The sequence below is a fragment of the Ruditapes philippinarum genome, unplaced genomic scaffold (genome assembly GCF_026571515.1).
Source record: "Ruditapes philippinarum isolate M1 unplaced genomic scaffold, ASM2657151v2 ctg464_1_1_1_1, whole genome shotgun sequence".
Taxonomy (NCBI): Eukaryota; Metazoa; Mollusca; class Bivalvia; order Venerida; family Veneridae; genus Ruditapes; species Ruditapes philippinarum.
The window spans coordinates 56,932-79,087 of NW_026867304.1; the positions used below are offsets into that span (position 1 = coordinate 56,932).

Genomic DNA, 22,156 nt, shown 5'->3' on the forward strand with positions numbered 1-22,156 from the left:
TGCAAAAGTTGTTTAACAAACTTTATGACCTACTAGCTACAAACGGCTGTCAGCTAGTATAACATCGAACGCTAGTAATGATAACATAACATATACGAGTCGTAACCTGAATTTTATTAGGCATTAAACATATAATAATATTGTACAATGTTTATAGCCAACATGAAAAAGGTTAATAATGGTACACGCAGTGAGAGTTTTAACTCTAGGCACTCAATTTTCACAAAATAATACTGAAATATGTTTACTCATACAGTACTATATCACCCAAATGGCACAAAGGGCATGATGTTACCAGCTTTGTATAGAGCCGGCAAACAAGACAATGCTACATGTCAAGTATTTACACTTTAAGCGTGTAGTTTCACCAATAGGTTAACATGTTTTCCAAAAGAATAAAAAATATCTAATTCAGACATAAAGTAAATTTGGTGACGTGGATTGTAAAAAGAACTCAGCTTCTGGTACGTACATTACTTACAGTTATCGCTGTACAGAACCATCTCGCAAATGTGTGTGTATTTGAGTTTACTCGCCAACGATTGCTCATATGGGCGAGTCCTCCAGAAGAGTATTAGTCATTTTATATTTTTGGAGTCAGATACAGATAGATGCCCCAATTCCAGAAGCTTCCCCTGGTTCTTTAACGTGCCAAGTGTTTTTAGCACTCATACACGATTTAAAGTCTCATCCGAAAGACTGATTAGTAATTTTAGTTGGCCAGCCCGGGAATCGAACCTAAAATGTCGAGATTACAAGTCTCGCGCTCTCTAACCGATTGAGCATTGTCTTGTTTGCCTTTAATATTCGTTGTGGGTAATGCACAATTTTAGCAGTCTGACAAAAACGCAATAGTGCCCGCTCAGACAGTCACTAAGACCTTCATCGATATTGTCATGTTATGTTTGGTAATCCGTTTAATTGTTTTGTATGTCGACATGTACACTGTCCATTGCCTTGTAATATGCAAAAGCAATAGTTTCTAATTTAAGCAATATTAAGTTGTAATATGCGTATGAATATGGAATAAGAAGAGAGGTAACTCTGTAAGATATATTGGAAATTCTTGCATAGTTGCCTCCCTTCCTTTTCTATTCTGATAAGAATGGCCGTACATAAATAACTTTTGTTTTGTAAAATTATTTAATTGAATTGTTTTATGTTGTTATGTATGGATGAAACTCAAATAAAGAATATATTTAATATGCTATCACCGTGTCATCAAGGACTTTATAAGCCATCTTTTATTGAAACAAATGTATGTCTGACTGTCTGTTTGTCTGTCTGTCTGTCTGCGAGTCTGTGTGCATTTAGAGCATAAGATAAAAAAGCATATTTAAATAGGGTGTATTAAATAAATTTAGTTAAAACAAGGCATGCGATGAGCCATAAATTATTTATCAAGTAATTATAATATTATGTCGGTTTGATTCACCACTTACACGGGGAGACGTTTTATCAAACACGTTTTTTTTCTCGTTTATTAAGACCACCTCAGTTTGCATATATACAAATACTTTGTAGGTTCCATTTATATAAGGTTTTGCTCTTGTATTTGTATATATGAAAACTGAGCTGATCTCAATAACCGATAAAAAGAAAGAAAGAAAAAACGAAACGAAAAAAACAATCAGACTTTAAATACACATTTACGGAAGCGTGGTGCCATTTCGTATTGTTCTATAAAAAAAACTAGAAATATGTCCATAGGACACGGATGCCCCCACACGCAACAGTTCTGTCAATTTTATGACTCTAGATCAAATAGTTTTTGGACTACATGTGCAACAAGTTGAAAACTAAACTTCAACAAAGGGCCATAATTCTGTTAAATTTGGTCGCAGCAAAAATTCCTTTCTTTACTGCTATCTACACGTTAAGGTTGTTCATCCCTGGAAGTTTAAGCAAAATCTGCCATCCGGTTTAAGAGGAGTTGCGTTCACAAAATTTCTACATAGTATATAGTGAAAAGTCAACAAAGGGCCATAATTCTATTAAATTTGGTCGCAGCAAAAATTCCTTTCTTTACTGCCATCTACACATTAAGGTTGTTCATCCCTGGAAGTTTAAGCAAAATCTGTCATCCGGTTTAAGAGGAGTTGCGTTCACAAAATTTCTACATAGTATATAGTGAAACAATCAACAAAGGGCCATAATTCTGTTAAATTTGGTCGCAGCAAAAATTCCTTCCTTAACTGCCATCTACACATTAAGGTTGTTCATTCCTGGAAGTTTAAGCAAAATCTGCCATCCGGTTTAAGAGGAGCTGCGTTCACAAAATTTCTACATAGTATATAGTGAAAAAAATCAACAAAAATCCATAATTCTGTTAAATTTGGTCACAGCAAAAATTCCTTCCTTTACTGCCATCTACACATTAAGGCTGTTCATCCCTGGAAGTTTAAGCAAAATCTGCCATCCGGTTTAAGAGGAGCTGCGTTCACAAAATTTCTACATAGTATATACTGAAAAAAATCAACAAAGGGCCATAATTCTGTTAAATTTGGTCGCAGCAAAAATTCTCCCCTATACTGCCATCTACACATTAAGGTTGTTCATCCCTGGAAGTTTAAGCAAAATCTCCCATCCGGTTTAAGAGGAGTTGCATTCACAAAATTTCTACATAGCATATAGTGAAAAAAAATCAACAAAGGTCCATTATTCTGTTAAATTTGGTCGCAGCAAAAATTCTTCCCTTTACTGCCATCTACACATTAAGGTTGTTCATCCCTGGAAGTTTAAGCAAAATCTTCCATCCGGTTTAAGAGGAGTTGCGATCACAAGATTTCGGGACGTACGGACAGACGGACGGACGGACAGACAGACGTACGGACGGACGGACACTCGGACGGACAAGTGCAACGCTATATTCTCCCACTCTGTGGGGGCATAAAGATCCTAGGACTTTATAAATCACAGATAGGACTTTAAAATTTCTACGTAGGAGCATTATAAGGAGTTTAAAACTCCTACGCATCACTTATTTACTCTTACGCTCGACTTTGAAAATTCCTACGTAGAAGATACAAAAGCATACAATTAGGAGTTAAAAATTCTACGTAGAACTTTTTATCTCCTACGTAGACGTTTTATAAAAAATAAGGAGCATTACTCGGTGCAATGACTCAAATGTTTCTATGTCCGAGTTGTACATTCCTAATTAGGCTTTGAAATCACCTACGTAGGACTTATTAAGTCCTTCATAGGAGTAATATGAGTTTAATACTCATAATTAGTTTTTTGTATCCCCTACGTAGGGGTTTAGGCTTTTTTTTTTATCTCCTACGAAGGAGTTAAAAAGCCTACGTAAGAGTAAAAAAGGTCCAGCTTAAAAGTATTATGTCCTAATTAAACTTTTGTATCTCCCACGTAGGAGCTATGAACCCCTTATTAGGTTTTATATTTTTATAAAACATGATGAATTGGCACCAGGAAGCTTCCGTACACATTGGAATGTATGTATGTGTGTGTCGGTGCAAAATTAGTTAAATATCGTCTTACCGGACGGAAAGATCGTGTGAGGGCACTAGTCTTATCTTACAGATCATAGTGTCGGTTTCCGACTACAGGAGTGCGTGTAGTTGTGCTGGTGTAGTGTGCAGAATAAGCACGGTAAGTTCTTATTAATAATATTTTAGTTATTAACACTTAGTAAGTTCCTCATCACTTAATGCTCCGCGCCCACTGGCGTGGAGCTATTTGTGTTTGTTGTTTTTCTGTCCATTGACCCGATTTTAATCAATAAATCTCTTCGATTTACAGTTTAAAATAAATTTCCTTCCGATTTCTATTATGTAAAGTAATATATTGGTTTCCGCTTCGGTGTTTCTTAATGAATGACAACGAACAAATTTTATGGAAAGCAGTATAAAAGACAAAACAAAAACTTTTTTTCTTGCATTTGTATCTTCTTTATGAAATTACTAATTATTTTGCAGTAGACAGTGGGTTATGTATCTTTTTAACATCGAAAGCTATAAATAATCATAAGTCCGGAAATCTATTTAAAAAGTAGTTTTAGTTTAGCGAGTCTGAAACCAATTGAATGTGTCGCGCTATGGTAATAAATAACGATCTGGAGAATTTTGCAGAAGATGAAATGCAAACATATTGCATATTCAACAATAAATTGCGCTCTTTCTAAATTTATCAAAAAATAATAAGTAGGCCATTTTTACGAATTATTATATCATAGTCTTTTCATTTTCGCATGAACATGATGTATACTGAATTTCTTCATACTGTCTAAACTTCAGGTAACAGTCTTCCATTATATTGATATATAATGTTTCACCATATCAACATGCCATGCAAATTTATTCATAATTTTTACTGAACCATTATTTTTGTTAACGCGTGAAATTGGTCTTTTTAAAATTCATCCCAAATTTTTCATTTAATATGTGTTCGCCTTTCAGTTTTTATCTGTGACTTAACTACTTGAGTTCCGGGTATTAATAGAAACCATTTTTTTAATTTGACATGAAAAAAAATGAATGTAACATTATTATTTTAGTCCCTTTTGTTACTACTTTTACATACTGTTTGTACATAAGTTACGATTGTAAAAATAATAAAAAAAACAGACTTTGTTTATTTTGACTACTGTTCTGTATTTTAAAAAAAAAATACATTAAATATTCTAATCTCTAGCAAATCTACCAAAGTTATGATGAACAATGTCTTTCGTCCTCTTATTTATCTATGATACAAAATTCTGGTAAAATCCAATTAACCATTGAAAAAAAATCTGGTCATTAGATATCTACAAGTTCATCGTCACTTGCTGCATTTCTTAATGCTTGGACGACCTTTTATGCTTTGCATCAATACTTTTCTTGTTAAATCATGGTCTACCATTTGCCGCGAAACATGTAACGGACATGCGATGAAAGGTTTTGTTTTGGCTTATTTACATATGTATTATATTTGTAGAAAATGAGTACTATTGTAGCTGAAGAAGAAAAAAGTATAAATGTACATTGTACATGCTTTGATATTTGTTGTCATCTAATATTATACTGACTACAGAAGTGACACAAACAGAACAATGTTGCACTACTGTCATGTCACATTACAAGTCTTGTTTGTATTGGAATGACTTTCCTTACCAGATAGGCATATTTTTTTTAATTTTTATATCTGCCCCCACTCTCATTGACACTTCATAGATAAGTATAATTATGCAAATGTAAATGATTTACAAAATATCCAGAATAATGTACAATAGTACTTAATCTTAATAGGAAATGACATGTATGTAGGAACGATTTGGTAAGGTATCTGTAATGAGCGCATTTTTTTTTTGCGCGCGGAGCTTCTTAAAATGCAGCGTTGCAGCAACATTTGTAATTGTATACCCTGTCCTAAGATGATATATCTTTAAAATGGCAGTAAATGTAGTTGAACTTATAAGTTGAATTTATAATATACACATGTACTCAATATGATCGTTCTATTTTTCAAATTGTTTGATACTGTATGTGTATTTAGTCTATCAAATTGACACTAGGTTATCACGAAATAGTAACCTAAGTGACATTAGCCGCATTTCTGCACTATCAAGTTGAGCTGATTTAGGTTTATATTCCAAAAGATTGACTATTATAATGTTCATTGACTTACGATTGATAATGGCAACGTTTAGGATAAAAATAAATAAAACTACCCAAAATATAAAAAAACTGCCCTCTTTTTACCAAATTGACGTTACTGATACTTTCCTAAGGCTATATAGAGAAATTTTCTTAGGTTATGTGACAATTATAGCAATGTTGAAAAGCTATTTTGTCGTACTCGGCGTTCAAACTCAGGACTTAGTATAAAATTGACTAAAGCTATTTTTGCCTTACCTTTACACTCGCAATTCACATTTATGTCACACAGCTTTTCAAACTCAGTACTTGGTGTTTGATATTATTTGCTGTCCGATAGGACATTACAGTATTTCAAATGAATCGTAAAAAACACTTTAGTTACCTTGATTAAGTTAATTAATCAGTATAGTAAATCGACTTTTTTAAGATTAGAGCTATATATCTGCAATTAATATTAGAACTGGTCTAAACCTGCTAAATTTCCCCCGCCATGAACCTAAGTACAATAAAGACTGGTTTGATTTTGAGAAAAATGTTATCCCTAAAGGCATTTTTAGCACAAGCCAGTTGTTGTGCCTGCTTGCCTATTTCGAGTACGCTGAATTAATTTTCAGCTCTACCACGGCTGTATTGTTAGTCCTTGACCTTTAAAAATCAAATTCAAAATGGCCGTCATCTTTTTTATTTCTTTACTCTAATTCACCCATGGGCGAGGTAAAACATATTTTTATTTAAATAAATATTATAAGACTGTGCTTATTTTAGTCGAATGAAGTGTGGACGAGAAGAATAGCTACAAACAAATATAATGCGGCAGCCATCTTTGGATTTCAAAGTGACTGACGATTGTCTTTGTTTATATATACCGTATTACATTTAACGTTAACAAGCACATGAAAGCTTTTACTAGGGTTGTTTCCTGTTAATTCAAAATGCAGCGATACTTATTAAAACTATCAAGCACAGACTAAGAAAAACATCCATTAAAACTACAATCTTTACGGTGCAAATAGGTCACATACTAAACCGAAGTAATTAAGTGAGAATCATATTAGCGTTTGTCATTTAGATGTTTAGATGCTATTTCAATACTCCCAAGCATACAATAAATGTTCTTTAAACTATTGTGATGCTTTTTAAATTAGTTTTTATCGCCCTAAAGGAAGGCATGCCCAAATGTTTGTCCGTCTTTTTACCAGTCTAAGCGTTTCATGTGCCAGGAAGGGGTACTGGTGATCATAAGTTGGTTTGGGATTAATTCCGTATACGCCCAACCTTTAGAATGAATCATTGATTATTGAAGGCAAAAACGATGATTTTGGAGTTTGAAAAAAAATGAAGATCACTGACATCGGCACAGGTCATTGTGGAAGAACTTGTCCGTCTGTCTGTTTTAAGCCCTTCCATAAGGGTTATTCTTGGATTGATTTTGAATTAAATTGCATGAATGTGTTAGGTTTGTAGCTGAGACAACACTTCAAGTTAGACTTGAAAGTGCTTAAAACATGTTATCCAGTTTAGGATTTTGTCACACATATTTGGATTATAGAATAATCTAGCGTAAATACACGACTTGATAAAGGATACGAAAAGGATGTACAATATATCATTACATATCGTTCACACATGGGTACCATGAAAATACATTGGTATCAAAGAGAAATGACATTAATTGCTCAAGAACATGTATACTAGATGTAGTGTCTAAGAGCCAGTTCAACATCCCGAATATCTGATCAGGGTAATGTCTATCTAGAAACAATTAAGTTCATTAGTGGGGATCCGAATAACAATTTGCCATTCACGATTTAACTAAATAAAACAAGTATTAGCATTCCCAAAAATTATAGGAATCGCAATCCAGGCGGGCATTTGAAATTCTTTTTTCATGAAATAAAACGCCTTCCCTAACAGGACGACCCTTTAGGTCAGACACTCCCAATTATTTTCCTTAGACTTACATTATCAGAAATGACACCAAAACAGACAGTAAAGTTGAGTTTTCATCATAGTGATGTGATTTTTCTGGAAGAATGACATGCCTGACATATAAAACTCATCTCGTTAAATAGGGTTAGCCAACCAAATTTTTCGTAAAATGACTTCAAAGAGGATTACCCCCCCCCCCCCCCCCTTTTCACTGTAATTCACTGCTGATACTATATCAGAGTAAAAATTATCCTTCAGACTTAAATATGACAACATACTTCATTTTTTTCACAAAACATGGTACTGTTAGTTTCAAAAATAGTTTTTATACTTATACACAATAACTTCTCATCCAAATCACCTAATGCCCAATTGAATCTTACGGTTTTCCCTGCCCTTTTCTTGGCCAATCGCTGGCATTGTAACAATACGATACCCTGACCGTTATGAGGATTTTGTCGTCCATTTTGATATCATGTGGTGTTAAATTCTCTGTTTTGATTGGTCTAGGCCAGGCGGTGTACGTGTAGAAATGGTCAAATCTTGTTAATCGTATATGTTGCCGTCCTGGAACGACACAAACTTAAATGTGTAAAATGAAAAAGTAGCGTAAGAGCAGGGTCAGCATTGTTATGGTTAAAATTAAACTTCTATATCATAAATCATGATATAAATGTGAAAAGATGGCTGTGTCCGGTTTATAATTTTTTCATTAATTGATGCCTTTAAAACAATTTTGTATAAATATATATGGCACATTGAGACAATGAGTCACATGTGAAACCCAGCGCTGGTGATGTAGATCAAAGATCAAAGTCATACTTAGAGTTCGAACAAAATATTTCCTAAAAGTAGTCCGGTCAACGATTCTGTCATTCATTGGTGAATTTAAAAATAATTCGGCATAATGTAAGACGACAAGTAGCGAAAAAGAGTTCCTAGGCCACACTTGAATGTCAAAAGTCATGATGTGAGAATGCATTGGCGGCCATGTTTAGTCCATGTATGTGTTGTTACTCAAGACCTAAGAATAAATACAATAAAACAATGCGCCGTGAGTGAGAGAAAATAATTGTAGCTTAAAGTTATTAATGATGTTGATGGTCTTGTCCGGTCATTAATTTTGTCATTCATTGTGCGGGTATTGGCATAACTAGGCATACATTTGTGGTCCATTAGGACAATTTGTAATGCTGAAATACAAGGTTGAGAGCTAGATATGTCAAATTAGAACATTGATGGTGTATCTATTTATTTGTCATTCACTCAGTGATGCTTTTTAAAATAATAAGACATACTAAAAATATAATTAAATGCTCTTAATCTTACTAAATTTCTGTAAGACTATTACAGTTACCATGTAAGTCAAACGCCATGGTACCTAAAATGATTTAGTTGCCATAAGGGTTTCACACATACAATTTTATCAAAACAAAAATTTAAACATCATATGTTAAGTTTGATTGTGCAGGTTTTATGTTACACAATTGGGATCTCGTATACCTGACTGTCCATAAATAATGACTTATAATATTTTGTTTTTCTTTACTTCGATTTTATTTTACTTCGATTCAATTTGCCTTTTTTAACAAAACGTTATATTGAAACCATCATTAGTTTAAGTACAGGTTTAAGATAATTCTTCTATTGATCCTTTTTAGTCATCAGATAAATCTTTAATTGAAAATATCAGCACATTTCGTTAAAATCACTAAACTAGAAATGTTTCCATAGGATACGGGTGCCCCATACACTTCACTTAATTTTTATTGACGTACAGCTGCACATTTAGACAGAGGAACAGACAATGGAAATTCTAAATAACTCGCACTACCCCTAAATAGCTGGGAAATAAAAACAACATCCAATTTTTTCAATGTTGACATCCTGATTTTTACCAACTGCAAATGCACAAATACATAAGCTGGCCGACAGTCCTGTAAATATTCATATTTAGGTCAACTACGTTTTGAATTACATAAGACACAAGTTAAAAATTGTGAGGGTTTTTTTGTTGTTTTTTTTGTTTTTTTTTCCAAGCCAATGGAAATAACTCTACAAATACTGAATAAATCCATAAGAAAACCCCCAGGTGCACAACCTCACATGCTGACAAACATTTCTGTAAATATTATGATGATATGTCAAAAACCTGTTGGGCTACGCGCAACACAAGTTGAAAATAGCAAATTATTATTAAATCAAGGGCAATAACTCTAATAACAAAACTAGATTAACCCCCATGTGCACAACTTAACATGCTGATCAACATTCTTGTAAAGTTTGTTGACCCTAGCTCAAGCAGTTTTAGAGGTACAGGTGACACGGACGTGATAACGTACGAACGGACACACGTACGGACAAAGGCGCATCTAAATGTCCCATCCAACCAGAGATTGGCCACACACATGTTCGTGTAACGTTTGTGGCAAGGTTGGACAAGGGATTATGATTGTAAATATAAATTGTTTAAAACCCGAAGTTTTAATTATCCTGCTATATGAATATATGTTGATTATCTTTGAAGGTCAAGATGATGTATATTGTACTAGTGATTTTTGCTGTGACCTTACTTAAGCATGCGGATGGTAAGTCATTTCTGATATAACCCTCATTTAAACCTGTTTATTGTCGAGGTCGTAAAGGTTGTGAAGGTCACGTGGTGAATTTCTAACCAGACACTGGCCACTGGTTTTTCTTCTGCAAGCAAACCTCATAATTTCCTGCAGTATCAGTAGCCGTATACGTGATTTTGACAGACTGTAGTCGTTTAAAGTAGTCGTTTAAAGTGATTTTGACTGACTGTAGCCACAGTGACCGAGTATGTGGTTATACAACAAGCATTAACTTTTGTGAGTCCAAAAAGATGTGATAGTGCGGGTAAAAATGCCAATATGCAGTTAAAACGTTAACTATTCCAACAAGCTAGAGCGCACATCTAGTTGGCTATTCATTCTTTTATATAGATACATTATATAAATACTTATTATCTTTGAATATTGTCAGCTAAATTGTTGGCTGGTCACCCATTGTTTTAACGTTACAAATATAGGCAATAATAAAATTTTGTTACTTTATGATATGACATTACTTTTCTTGGCTTATAATCATACAGCATCAGTGAGGTGTTTTGAATGTGCGGACATGCCTCATCCTCAGGATTGCCAAGTAATTACCACGTGTTCATCTCACGAGATTTGCTTCGTTGAACAGTTTGTCACGAGCGGCGGGCAAATATTGTACAGTTCCGGTTGCCTCTCAAAGGAGGTAATGTGTTAATGGTCATGACAGAAGCTTTGTTTATACAAATACATGATGATTATTGCCAACCCTTTGTAGTACATTTCGACACTAAGCTAATATTAGTGTATAACATCATTTGCCAACCAATGAAATCGCTCCAATTAAAAAAAAATACCATTCTTAATCGTATAGACAGGCAAATGTTGTCATTATTCATTAAGTCGAACACTGAAAAATTAAGAGTTTGAAACGAAGTGGCATGTGTTAAGTGTAAGTAGTACCCCACCTCCCCTCATTAGGGCGATGTAACATTGGAAAAAATGTAAACGATTTTTATGTCAAAGTTTCTTCTACGGTAACAAGTGGGGTCAAATGAGGTTTATTACTAAGTAAGTTTATGTATGGGTAAGAGTTTGTATTATAACGACCGTAACTCTAACCCATATAACTGCAAATTGGCCTTACAACTTGATATCAGATAAAAATATAGAAAGTGTCACCTCTTTAATTAAGCATGACATTGTTTTTCCCCAGCAGTCACGTACAAACAAGGATAGGGTCCAATTACTAAATCTGGCATGTAAAACAATGAGTTTTCAACAATACCTAGGATTGTTAATGCAATTCATTCCTGTCATATGAAACAAAATAATCTTTTGCTTACTTTTTCTGGAAAATATAAACAGTCAGCAATTAATAATTGACATTTTTCTTAGAGTTAAAAGGATATCAAAAAGTTACTGTGTACTCATATTTGTCTCTGCGAGCTGAGCCCAATGTGTATTATCTATGTAATAATTTTGAATGCTACAGTGTTATCAGTCTTTTTAGAAACACCTGACCTGGCTAATTAAACTATGCCAATAACAATTTTCACTATCAGCACTGGTTTCTTCATGAAAAAAGTGGCTACACTAATTACTGCCGGGTCAGATGTTTCTAAAAAGGCTGATAACACTGTCTATAGCTTGGACTCGCAAGTATTGTTTCGCATAAAAGACGTATATACGTGAAAAGATATTTCGTATAGGTGGTTGGTTAATGATGTGTGTTTGTTTTGGGTGAAAATAATAATCAGGGTTTGTTGTTTACATGTATATATGGATTTGAGATAGAAAAATATAAAAAAAACACCTAAAAATAGTGTTAACTAAACAATTACATGCTAGTTTTCCAACTGAGAATATTTCAATTTTATGTCAGGCGGTGCTGCCCAGCCCCAATATCTTGAAAACTGGTTCTAGTTTTTATTACTAAATCTTTCCTTAGATTAAATTACATCAAGGCAGTCATTCTTTTGACATACACCAACATATGAATGTACTAAAAAAATTTGATGGCAACGATGATGACAAGAACAATCATAATACCTCTTTAAATGTTATATAATAAGTGTGCGGTTCAACATAGAGTTACTAAATACCTATTCCGGTATATAACGGACAAAGCGCTTGAATGATAAAATGCTAAAATATTTCCTTTTACCCAACGGATTGAAAATAAAAAGGTCTAATTCTTCTTTTCACTCACTTATGTAAGATAATGAATGACAAATTTAATTATTGGCAAAAAAAAAACAACAAAAAAAAAACAACAAAGAAACAAACAAACAGCAACTTAAACAACGATATTTGTCAATTTTGAGATCATGATTTCTGCAAGCGTCTAGAATTACTGCTCAAGTCTTGTAATGAGTTATATCCTCCAACTAAATCCTTGAACTAAAGCATTAAATTAGTTTGACAAGTATTTAATGTGTGTGTAATACGTTAATGTTGTTTCTTTTATCTTTTATATTTTATAGAGATGTCAAACCAGTGGCAAACGTTCAGCAATATCGAACATTGCAAATATCCGTAAGTCCTACCCGATCAGTAACGCACTGTCAGCACCGCCACGTAACAGTCTGTCTAGACGACAAGACACGGGATCAAAGACGGACATTCCAACATGTGTTGAGTGTTGTAACGGAGAGTTTTGTAACGTGGAGGGATGTGGAACAACAGGTTATAGCGGTCACATTGCGTTACAAAAGTGAAATCTCAATTCGATATAATAGATATACGTTTACATTTATATCTGTAGTTAACCGCCTCCGTGGTCGAGGGGTTAGAGTCGATGACTTCTTATCCAGTTACCTCTCTGGCGTGGTTTCGATCCCCGGGAGATGCTTTGGTAGTTTAGCATGGAGGAAGGTAGTCTCGTACTGGTGTAACTCTCCAGGAACGATGGTTAGGAAACTACCCGCCTATATGACTGAAATACTGTTGGGAAAAGGCGTAAAAAGAAACAAAGAAACAAAAACTATGAAGTTGAAACATAATAATGTTTTTTGTTGATTGTTTTTCTGGGATTTGTTTTCTTCTTTTTCATAAATCTTGGCCAAGTGAGGATAGAAACCAGAAGTGAGCGTTATTTTCTTTAAACAATAAGTTTTATCAGCCTTGACTGTGACAAAACGGTGGTTTCAAAAATACATGATTTAATTTAGATAAGTACACTAATTTTGAACTCTCTTTCAAAGATGTCAATGGCTGAAATTTTAAGCAATGAAACATAAGTTTCAACATGTTTCGAAGATATGACAAAGGTTTCATGAAGCAAGTTTATTTAAAATTTTCTGTTGTGAATTTTTACCACACACAATTCTTGATTCATAAATCTTCAGAAAAATATCGTATTACATCATTAATGTTATATTTATAGCGGTTCCAAGAGCGAAACGAGGTCCAAGATGCTTTTCTTGTGATGCGCAGGCCGACCAAGAATCGTGCAGAGATACTATGCTATGTGATTCTGAGCAGGTGACGTTATCGGTCTCGTTCTTATGATGAACACCACTAATTCACTCAGATATTTACAGTAAAATGAAACATTTTTATTCATGATGTCAGCAACAATGTTTGGACATGTAATAATATTCAAATGAGCTGACAAAATAAATATATGTACTATAATAAATTATCGTATAAAGGTCAAACTTGTAGATATTTCATACACATAAACAGTATTTGAAATTGCACAAAAAAAATGCAAATTTATGTCCGCAATAGTTGCACAAGAAATTGCACACCTGGTAAGAAGCGAAGCAAGACTACGAGCACCTCAACTTTTATTATATCCGAAGTTCTACGAAAAGGGCCGAACAGTTGCGATTTACGTTCTAGTAGGCGCGTATATTGCTTTTCTGGTTTAAATGTTTAGGTTTGCCAGTTTCTACTTTCAGGTCTAAATATTTATAATTTCAATTTTTAGGTTTGCGGGTCTAAATGTTTATTATTTCTTTTTTAGGTTTGCGGGTCTAAATGTCTATAATTTCTATTTTTAGGTTTGCAGGTCTAATTGTTTATAATTTCTATTTTTAGGTTTGTGCTATTTTCATTCCTCTGAACAGTTTAGCACAAAACGAATGGGCGTCTGACTGTATGTCGGAAAGGGTAAGTAAAACATACATATTAAGATATAGTAAGATATTAACAATGACGTTATCACCATGACTAATTTGTTACCTAAATATCCTGGCCAGTGAAGTAAAAGAAGCTGTTTATATAAAAGTTACATTGTCCAATGAAAATGCATGATCGTACTTTACTATACCTTATTACAACGTGCCTTCTAGTTGCCCTACTTGGGTGTGTCGGGGGCTACGTCCTGTGAATGTTGCCTTTGCCTTGTTGATCTTTATTCTTGTTTTTTATATGTGTTTCGTCCCCTCGGCTTTAAGTCGTTTGCAATCGTAAGTTTTCTCATATGACTCTTAGTCTGCTGCATTGAAAATGATTTAATAAAAGTATTGGAGAGGGTGAGTGCTGGCCCCCAAAAACAGCACAAGTGTGCTATTTTTCCAAAGACCCGCCTCAGAAAAAAGTTCAGAGGGTTTAATGCCTTTAAAAAACCTGTAGATATTGCGAATTCAAATTATATTTGCACAAACTAATTCCCTTTAAGGATAGTGATGTGTCGAGAAACAAAAAAACGTTCTTGATGCGAGCGACCAGCAATCTAATTTCGTACCGTCCGGCATTCGGGACAGTTTTAGGATTGACGAGTTCGTTAACCCTATTTCTACAAAGTATGAGTAGGCCAAGTATATCTAACTTATCAACAGTCAAAACAAACGGCAGTTCAAAAAAGAGAATGCGATGACTAACCCTGATCTGGTCACATTTACTGGACTGTCTGAGCCTATGACGACAACAATTACTCAACCAAAGTCCGTCCTCTGGGCATATGGACTATCGTCTATTGGGGTGTTGATGTCGTGAAGGAGGAATGCTCTTGACAATTGTACCCATTAAGTAGTCCTTTTCCTTATCACTTACAGACATCAAATTGTCCGCAATGTGCTCTAGATATGGCCACTTCTGACAAAATATGGCCACTTCTTGACTTTCGTGGCCGACCGAATATGATATCGATTGCTGACATTTTATCTTGGCGTGTACTAACTAGAACCCGGAAACACAAATGACTATCAAAGGCACGTGCAACTAAATTCTTAATTTAGTCTGTGTCGTTAATCTGGTACTAGTTTTGCTCACTGATTAACAGTGTGATCATAAGTGTATTACCACATCTTATTTCTGTATATCATCATCAGGGAATAAGTGTGATATTCAAACAAGTTTTAGTCGTTTTACATTTCCTTAAAACATGGCAAGGACACACGAAAAATAACAAACTGATTTTTTCATATAAGCGTTTGCGAGAAAGTGAAAGAAATTATCCAAATTGTAATTATTTAAACTGACTGTCAAATAAGGATGACATATGATAGACTTCTCTGGCTTCTCAAGCTTAAAAGGCCTGTCTAAATTACATGGTTCGGAGCGAGTAAGGTCGGTTGACCTCCTTTCAGAGCACGCAAAGATGTCACTGGATTACACGCCACATTGGCTTCATAAGCAGTAAACTTGCCAAACTCACAAAACATTGTAAAAATAAACCAAGCTTAACTTCCTACAGAACAACTGAACGATTTCAAAATGTTACAATTAGCCTTGTGAGTTTTACTAATAACTTTCTGTTTTCTGTCATTAGACAACTGAGACTGTTAATACTACGCATCGAAGTTTCGCATTGTCACAATTAATGTTCAACCCCTCCCCCCACCCCCACGCCATCTTTGGCCATTTTTCTTATTTGACACAAATAATTAGCCATACATACGGATCGCCATGTAACGCTCTTCATGGGGTCCTTTAGCCTGATCATAAAAATGCCGTTAGTAAAAAGAAGTTTTCAACCATCTCTTTAACTTGAACACCAAAATGTTTTTAAAAATAACGATTTTTTTTCTGATATGACATTTTTCGGCAGCTGTATGAAAGGTAATTTTTCAGAGAAAGGCAACTTTGCAGACATTGTATTTCAGAGGATCACAAAAGACACTAAAATCTGCATGTTGGGGTAATCTATTCAAACTAACTTGTTCTGTTAAAGATTTTGCAAGTTCTACAAACTCTCGTTCTACGGTGCTTGACCGTTTATATTCGCCATGAACTTGATCACACGAAGACGGAATATATGGTGCAGAAAGTTTTCCATCAAGGAGATTTACTCTAGTGCTTAATGGCATAGAGTTTTGCATTACAACTCTAGACCTAAAGGAATCTGTATTGCATGAGGATTTGAACGAGTTATTGAGGTATGACAGGTTTCAACAGTAGAGACCTCTAGTATCAGATATCACAATATTAATTAGTCAGATATTTAGTCTGAGTGTTTTATTATTATTAACATGAGAATGTGTGTCAACAGAATCTTTTTTAGTTTTGAATAATGATGCGTCTGTTCCTCGTCAAAATCCCACTGTTGTGTTTCGTACCATTTATCTTAAATCTCTTACCTTTTTTCAACCTTTTCTTAACCATTTCTCCATTTTTGATGGATGTAAATTTTCTAAAGGGGCCCGAGACTTAGCTTCCGCATCAATGCACTTATCATCTTTTTTTAAAGCAGCTGATTTAAATGATGGATGTGCATGCTTAGTACTGAGAGAAATATACGACCGACGCAATCTACTACTTTTGAAATAATGCACGGAGCGCATGTCATCACAAATTATAAGTTCCGAAATCCTCTCAGAAAATCTTTACCTGATTTTCCATCCATTTCTTTTCAAACGACTCATTTTAAGATTTTAGGAATTCCGTAATTCCGTTTAAACCTTTTAACACTTGTCAGGATTTGTCTTTTCACTTAATTCTTCTCGGTATTGCATGCCTCTCTCAGATAAAAGCAAGCCGTTCCCTTGAACTTGAATGTAAATGTACAGTGTCAGAGTTTCAAGGTACCACCTAGTCAAATGGCTGATATTTTGATTAAATGTCCCATACTTTACAGAGGTATTTTATTCATTTTAAGCCTCTTTGGAATGACCAGCATTGAGAATTAAAGTGACATTATGTCCATACAAGTGTAGTGAGTGAAAGTAAAAGGCATTTCACCTCAGCTTGGCAATTAAAAGATCATATCACGGTGATTTTTAAGGCCCCATTATTATTTTTTGCTTAAAATGTATATGATATCATACTATAGGATCATGCAAACTGAAAGTAAATTCTATCACATTTAGTTTTCATTCTGCTTTCATGTCTATAGTGTACCTCTTAAACATTTCAGCAATGTAACACGATAGTTAATTTAGAGATGCAGAAGTTAGGTATTGCTATTGGTAGACGTGATCTGATAACAACAAACCTGTGTCCAAGATGTTGTACTACAGATTTCTGTAACCACAGTTGTCGCCAAAACGTTACCGTCACACACGCTACAGCTGTACCAACAAAACCTTCAACTAAACCTACGACTAAACTAGTTGTGAAATACCCTATACATCATTCGACACAGAATGTGCACGTTACACCAAAACCAACAGTTGCTCATGCGCATCATACTACAAAATCAATAGCTGCACATGGGCATCACACTACAAAATCAACAGCTGCACATGCGCATCACATTACAAAATCAACAGCTGCACATGCGCATCACACTACAAAATCAACAGCTGCACATAGACATCACACAACGAAATCCCAAACCACCGCAGCAAAAGTCATCATCACGCAAACGACGCATCCTTTACCTACCACAGACCCCGCCGGTAGGTATTGATAGCTGCAAAATAGATACATTCATTACATAAAATTTAAAGTGACATTATGCCCATTCAAGTGTAAGTGATTAGTGTACTGGAAAATGTCATATTTTATTTGAATTTGGTCCAAATTGTTTTCAATTCATTAATTTGTTGTACACAAATAGTCAAAAACACGATTGACTTTAAATTTAAAAACCTTGATTTATCGATAACGTCTTATGATAAAAAGTGTAGCGCATTCTTTTTATATGTTAGACAGTTTTTATATTTTATCCTTACCATTAGTCTTTATCAATGATTAGTCAAACTCAATCATACCCGTGATAGTCAATCTTTTTAAATATAGAGCTAATTCAGCGTAACTTACCAACCAAAAAATGAGCGTTATGTCAATTAAATCAGTATACGTGCTGCAATGTAGTTCTTATTTATTCAAACAGTTTTCATATGCTTACAATATTACTTTCCGAAATGTTACTAAACATTGTAAACATTTTCTGTATGTCCAATTATAGGTATGTGATTAAATAACGTTTCGTATCTCTAGTTCAATGAGTTATTTGTCATAAATAGATATGATTAATTGAAACAAATACAGCAGAAATGATTGTCCATTAATATATAATGGAAGACGGTTTTCTTAAAAAAAAACAGTTTCAAACTTACCAAACGACCGTTGATCAGGGGGAAGAAGCCGCTCAGCTGCCTGCGAGAAATGAGATACATGTGTTAAATGCAGTTTTGTTTTTCAGTCGGATGTAAGGTCGATGGTTACATTTACGATGCACCAACAAAACTGTGCCTGAAATTTTTTGAAACTCCCAAACTGAACTGGACAGATGCCCAGCGTTACTGTAACTCCAGTAAAGGTCAACTAGCCATCATCACGGGGGACCAAAAAATTAAAGACGTGCTTGCTTTTTACAAGTCAGGCGGACGTAAGTTGTTGATGAAATTTATAAAATACTTAGCTTTTTTTTCTTATCAAACAGTGCGGTCGAGTGCATTAGTTAACGATTGTGCACATTGTTAAGACATAATCATAGGGTGCTCTGGTGAATAATAATGCACGGGTCGAATGTGTGTCGTTCCAGTTCTTGTAAAATAATACACGGGTTCGAATTCGTGTAGAATAATATACAGATCGAGTGCGTGTAAATCGAGTTCGTACAGAATAAATCACAAATCGGATGCGCAGATCTAGTTCGTGTAAAATAATGCGCAGATCGAGTTCATGCAGAATAATGCGCAGATCGAGTTCATGCAGAATAATTCGCAGATCGATTTCGAGCAGAATAATGCGCAGATCGAGTTCATGCAGATTAATGCGCAGATCGAGTTCGTGTAGAATATAATGCGCAGATCGAGTTTGTGAAGAAAAATGCACGGATTGAGATCAAGTAGAATAATGAAGGATACAATTCGTGTAGAATACTAGTAATGCACGGATAAAGTTTGTGTCGAATTATATGTGAATCTAGTTCGTTTAAACTTTTGCACGGGCCAAGTTCATGTTTAATATTGCACGGATTGTGTTTATATGAAATAATTCGCAGATTGAGTTCGTGTAGAATAATACGCAAATCGAGTTCCTGTAGAATAATGCTCGGATCGAGTTTCTGTAGAATAGTTACATGGAATGAGGTCGTGAATAATAATGCTCGGATCGAGATCGTGTAGAATAATGCAGGCATCGAGTTCGTTCGTGTAGGATGATGCAGGGATTGAGTTCGTGTAGAATAATAAACGGATCAAGTTCATGTAGAATAATGAAAGCATATGCATTAAAAGAGTTCCATTTCAAGATACTTAAAATTTGAAAACAAATTTAACCTCGGAAAAACATAACTATAATTTGACTTTGAAATTCATTTAAATTACGGAATTTTATCAGTCGATAGTATCGTGTATAAAACATGTTTCTAATTAGTACATGCAATTTTTCAATTTGAAACATTTCAGACAAAAGTCCTCTGTGGGTTGGTGCTACTGATTTTGGAAATGGTCACGTGTTCACATTCACCGACGGTTCAAAAATCACGGTTGACCCGTCAAAAGGTCAAGACCTGAAAACCTCCAATTGTCTGTACGTGTTTGGTGGAACTTACGAGGGATTCGGTCCCTGTCCCGACCTACATGGCTTCATATGTGAACGTAGTAGTACTATTAGAGCATGATTAAAACTTGATTAGATATCGTTCCTACCTGTTTATTGTTTTCTTGTAAACCTGTAGCAAGAGGGTATTGAATGAGTTAATATTCAATACTGAATACTGAATTTATTGAACGAGTTGAATAATATTATTTTATTGAACAAGTTTAATACATTTAGTTAAGAACCTACACGAATATTTTTATCACATATCCAAAAATAAGAACTGTTCACGTTAAAAGTGAACAACTTTTTCTATTGACAAGCCTAAAGTGTAACGCTAACATTAAGTTGTTTTACGCAAACGACCTCACGTTAAAATAATTATATGCACGGACATGCAATACAATATTTCCGGCGTCGCAAAAGCGACATGGGTATGTGATAAACACATTTATTTCAGCTCGACTCTTATGAAGGTTTGAAGCTTATTTTAAACTACCCTCAAATTCACATTCTGGACACTACCAGTACTGGGGTCATATTATGTAACAAGTACAACGCATTAATAGTCAATAGTAACATGCAGTACACCGTATTATTGGTCAGGCACTGTAGTGTCTTATAGGTCATAATGAACAATGTTCATAACTGGTAAACGTTTGTCCAACGCCTTCTTGATCAAGTACAATATCTGTTTGATCTACTTAATATGTACATTCTAAAAAAGAAATATCCTACGAGCTAACGTGCAATGACTAAAAAAGATTTGATTGGTCAGATACTAGCCATGGTCTAATGATACTGTACAGGTCTTATATGTGAAGTACTTAACATTGTCTTATTGGTCAGGTACTGTACAATGTCTTATAGGTCTACTGTACAATGCCTTATAGGTCAGGTACTGCACAATGTCTTATAGGTCAGGTACTATACAATGCCTTATAGATCTGGTACTGTGCAATGTCTTAATGGTCAGGTACTGTACAGTGTCTTATAGGTCAGGTACTGTACACTGTCTTATAAGCCAGGTACTGTGCGATGTCTTATAGGTCAGGTTCTGAACAATTTTTATAGGTCAGGTACTGTACAATATCTCATATGCCAGGTACTGTGCAATGTCTTATAGGTCAAGTACTGTACAGTGTCTTATAGGTCAGGTACTATACAATATCTTATAGGTCAGGTACTGTACATTGTCTTTTAGGTCGGATACTGTACAATGTCTAATAGATCAGGTACTGTACAATGTCTTATATGCCAGGTACTGTATAATGTCTTATAGGTCATGTACTGTACAATGTCTTAAAGGTCAGGTACTGTACAATATTTTATAGGTCAGGCACTGTACAATGTCTAATTAGTCAGTTACTGTACAATTTCTTATAAGTCAGGTACTGCACAATGTCTTACAGGTTAGGTACTGTACAGTGTCTTATAGGTCAGGTACTGTACAACATGTTTTAGGCAAACCCATACAGGTCAGCTACTGTATAACGTATGTTAGGTCAGGTTCTTTACAATATCTTTAAGGTCAGGTACTCGTATGTCAAAAGGTGACAAACTGTCCAATGTCCCAATGCGTCATGTTAAAGAAGTTTGACATATTCCAAAATGGATTGTTAGGAACAATGACAAATTCAAGATAATCTTTTGACATTCAACTATGCAATTTTGGTTAATTATCTTGGATGACCTGTATACTCAACACTTCGAAACTGTCATTAAAGTACGGTTTTCTAGTGATAAATTGATCTAGATTTATCTCAAGCAATGAATACAGTGATGAGACGTATCAGTTATGGTGAGTTGATTGTGTTGGAACAGGTTTACACACTTTTAAAGATCCGTAGAAATCCAATCAACTCCGTCATTTAAAACGTGATTGTTACAAAGAAGCTAACAATTCAAATATCTTAATTGTGAATAATTATAGCTCATGCAAATGTGTAAAGGGAAGTAACACAACTAATTGCATGAAATTTCACTTAAAGAGTTACCTTCCTTGATATTATTTTCAATTGAGGGTTTGGATTAATTTCGCCAATGTTTTATTAAAAAAGCGTAGGGAGTATTATCTTACAGATATATCTCTGTAAACGAACACAGTCATTTGGATACACCTACCATATGACATGTATATTATAATATTTGTTCCTTAAATAGTTATGATCCTACCCTATAACTATA

At 34.6% G+C, this 22,156-nt stretch overlaps 1 protein-coding gene across 1 annotated transcript; it reads left to right on the forward strand.

The window, feature by feature from the left end:
- The first annotated feature begins 3,474 nt into the window (after positions 1–3,474).
- On the forward strand, positions 3,475–20,074 carry LOC132735619 (uncharacterized). The gene is made up of 9 exons (XM_060722594.1): positions 3,475–3,612; positions 10,054–10,114; positions 10,642–10,793; positions 12,574–12,775; positions 13,476–13,573; positions 14,135–14,206; positions 17,394–17,877; positions 18,627–18,812; positions 19,837–20,074. The coding sequence occupies exons 2-9, from the start codon at positions 10,060–10,062 to the stop codon at positions 20,049–20,051; spliced, it is 1,464 nt and encodes a 487-aa protein (XP_060578577.1). The 5' UTR covers positions 3,475–3,612; positions 10,054–10,059; the 3' UTR covers positions 20,052–20,074.
- Positions 20,075–22,156: the final 2,082 nt, after the last annotated feature.